Source organism: Myotis davidii, unplaced genomic scaffold (genome assembly GCF_000327345.1).
Source record: "Myotis davidii unplaced genomic scaffold, ASM32734v1 scaffold333, whole genome shotgun sequence".
NCBI lineage: Eukaryota > Metazoa > Chordata > Mammalia > Chiroptera > Vespertilionidae > Myotis > Myotis davidii.
The window spans coordinates 660,581-664,182 of NW_006285266.1; the positions used below are offsets into that span (position 1 = coordinate 660,581).

Below are 3,602 nucleotides of genomic sequence, written 5' to 3' on the forward strand. Positions count from 1 at the left end.
GAAGGGAATGCTGGTCAGTGGCACCAGGAGCTGGAAACCAGGCTGGGACTTGAGGGCTGAGGAGCAGGGTGTTGAATGGCATCCGGGTCTGGCCTCTCGCTGACTGCCCCGCCCCCGGGCTTGACTTGGGTCCCGCAGGGAAGTGCTCAAGACCTACAACGTGGCCATGGACTACCCCACCCTGTTCCTGGTCGTCTGGAACTTCGGGGCGGTGGGCATGGTGTGCATCCACTGGAAGGGCCCGCTGGTGCTGCAGCAGGCCTACCTCATCATGATCAGCGCGCTCATGGCCTTGGTCTTCATCAAGTACCTCCCGGAGTGGTCCGCCTGGGTCATCCTGGGCGCCATCTCTGTGTACGGTAGGTGGGCACCGGCGGACAGAGCCTGCGGCAGGCAGTGGTCAGCGTCGAGGGCCAGCCTTGCTGCTGCACACACGTGGCCAGTGTGGAAAGGCCCCGCCTCCCTCCCCGTGCCCAGCAGGCTTGGGGGCGGGGGGGCGGGGGAACCTCCCTTCTGAGAGATTGTCCTGCGTGGACTCACGACTGCTGACGCGGTTTGTTAAAGGCAAACGTTTACCGAGCCCTCGCACTGAAGCACGACGCACTGCCAGTCCTGGGCACGGCCGGGCACCCGGAGCCTTAGCCACGGTCTCACTGGCATTAGTGTGAGGGCCTCCCCGGTTCTGTTTCTTCCGTTCTAGGGCCCAGGGACGTGGGACTCCAGGTCCTCCTCTTGCCTGCTCACAGGGAGCCCTCCCGGGCCCGCTTGGCTCCGTGGGCAGGCTGGCGGCTGTGGCTGGAGACCGTGGGTTGGGTGATAGGACGGCAGGGCCCATCCTGAAAGCCTCACACTCGGGCTCTGGGCACGCCCCCCCCATACTGGTGTTAGGGGGCTGGTTCCTTTCTTTGGGGGTGCTTGTGGGTAAATCTCCTTTTTAACTTTGTTTTTCCAGATCTCATGGCTGTGCTGTGCCCCAAGGGGCCGCTGCGGATGCTGGTGGAGACGGCCCAGGAGAGGAATGAGCCCATATTTCCGGCCCTGATATACTCCTGTGAGTGGCCCCCACCTCCTCCAGACATGGGGTCGGGCCTGGCTTCAGAGTTCACTAGGGGATGGTTACCCGTTCCCTGACCCAAGCGGGGACCCAAGCGGCCCCTTCCAGGACGACAGCGGCCGGCAGCTTGCTGTCACACGGGCGCAGGTGGGAAGTGAGCAAGGCGGGCCGCGGCTTCCCCAGCCACGTGGCTGCTGGTATTGAGTCTCTGAGGGGAGGCACGTGGGGGCCCCTGGCTCAGGCCAGGTGTTGGGTGGATGCACATGCGTGTAGCACACCTGTATCAGAGCCCCCCCTTGTGGTGGGCACTGTGCGGGGCTCGGAGACGAAGATGAGACAAGGCCTGTGGGGGCCGGGGCCCCCAGAGCGCACAGCCCTGTGGCTTTAACCCCTCCGTCTGTGGCTGGTGGCCCTTACTTAAGTAAGAGCTTGAACTTCCGGGGCCGGCTGTGCAGGGTGCCCTGGAGCCCGTGATGGAGCAACGGCGGGGCTCTGGGTGACCTCTAACAAATGAAGGTCGAGTGAAAGCTCCGTCCGGGCACGTTCCGAGGATGAGCCAGCACCGAGTGGGGGAAGACTGGGATGGTGCCTGGACTTCGTTCACATCTGTGCCCTCGTGGAGCTTGCATTCTGGGAGGGGGACAGGCAGTAACTGACAGACAGGCCAGGAGGTGCATGCTGTGTGGAGAGACGGCGGGGACTCTGGGCAGCGGGCGCTGCTGTTCACACGTGATGGTCAAGGAAGGCCTCTGTCAGAGGAGGCGTGTCCTGCCCCAGGACAGCCTGGGACAGAATTCTGTGCAGAAGGAAGAGCAGCAAGTGCCGAGGCCTAAGATGGCCGTGAGCGAGCTGGGGGGAGGCAGGGGGAGAAGGGGGGTCCAGGTCACAGTCGGCCCTGCAGGCTTTTCCTCAGTGAGATGTGACACAACCTGGAAGATTTCAAACTGACGTGACGTGACTTCACTTGTTCGGTCTTTTTTTTTTTTTAATATATTTTATTGATTTTTTATGGAGAGGAAGGGAGAGGGATAGAGAGTTAGAAACATCGATGAGAGAGAAACATCGATCAGCTGCCTCCTGCACACTCCCTACTGGAGATGTGCCCACAACCAAGGTACATGCCCTTGACTGGAATCGAACCCGGGACCCTTCAGTCCGCAGGCCGACGCTCTATCCACTGAGCCACACTGGATAGGGCTTGTTTGCTCTTTTGTTTGTTTTTTGTTGTTGTTAATGCTCACCATCGATCGGTTTCCTCCCACACACCAAGCCTGCCACCGAGGTCCTTGCCCTTGACTGGAATGGAACTGGACCCTTCAGTCCTCGGGCCAACGCTCTATCCATGAGCCAGACCGGCCAGGGTGTGACTTGATGTTTTAATAGGACCGCACAGGTTGCGGAGTGGGAGACAGTGATTCAGGATCAAGAGGGGGCAGGAGCTGGATTTAGAGACTGAAGAACAACCCGAGAGAGAGGAATGAGAGAGTCAAGGATGATGGCAGTGTTTGGGCCTGAGCAGCAAAGAGGATGGAACTGGCCGTGGCTGGGAGCAGTGGGGGCGCATGGAGTGTGAGGTGCCCCCGGGCATTGGCTGCAGAGCTGGGCGTGAGTGCAAGAGGGAGTCTCCAGGCCAGAGAGAGAACACAGTTAGTACCATGTGATGCGGCAGGCCCCCTCTGGACAGAGCCCCAGGAGGACTGAAAGCAGGTCTTGGGCGTGTGTGTGCAGCCATGTTCGTAGCAGCAGCATTCACAACAGCCAAGAGCTGGAAGTAGCCAGTGTCTACTGATGGGTGAGCGGATAAACCAAATGTATCGACACCGTGGAATACGATTCCGCCGTGAAAAGGAAAGTTCTGACATGTGCTACAGGCATGAACCTTGAGGACATGCTAAGCGGATTAAGCCAGTCACCAAGAGACAGATCCTGTAGATTTCATGTATGTGAGGTATCGGACTCATAGAGACAGGAAGTAGGACAGGGGAAGAGGAAATGGGGCTGGTCACTGGGTGTGAGTTTCTGTGCTGCGAGTTGGAAAAATTGTGGAGATCTGTTCTTCCACAACAACGTGCATATACTTGGCACTTCAAATGGCTAAGATGATAGAGTTCACTAGAGGCCGATGCACGAAATTCATACAAGAGTAGGCCTTCCTTCCCCCGGCTGCTAGCACCAGCTTCCCTCCCCACCCAGGACCCGGGCTTCCCTCCCAGCCCCGGCTTCATTTGGAAGGTTGTCCGGAAGGATGGCCAGAAGGACGCCCAGTCTAATTAGCATATTATGCTTTTATTATTATACTAATAGATTTTTAAAAAGAAAGAAAAGATATGAAAAAAACCAAATGGAATTTTTAAAATTAAAAAGTAAAATAAACAAAAGGGGAAAAGCCACTAAATGGTATTAATAGCAGAATGAAGACAAGAGAGAAACGAATGAGTCAAATTGAAGACAGACTTATAGAAAGTTCCCAATATGAAAAACACAGAGAAAATTGATTGGGTGAAATGACAATAGCCTTAGACACCTATTTCACTAAATCAATGAGCTA

General features: G+C 56.7%; 1 protein-coding gene across 1 annotated transcript in view; it reads left to right on the forward strand.

Moving 5' to 3' along the window:
* Positions 1-3,602, forward strand: part of PSEN2 (presenilin 2) — an 18,848-nt gene that overhangs the window by 9,993 nt on the left and 5,253 nt on the right. Inside the window, exons 6-7 of the mRNA XM_015558955.1 lie at positions 139-359; positions 953-1,051. Coding sequence (XP_015414441.1) covers positions 139-359; positions 953-1,051 — 320 coding nt within the window. The remainder of the gene's footprint in view (positions 1-138; positions 360-952; positions 1,052-3,602) is intronic.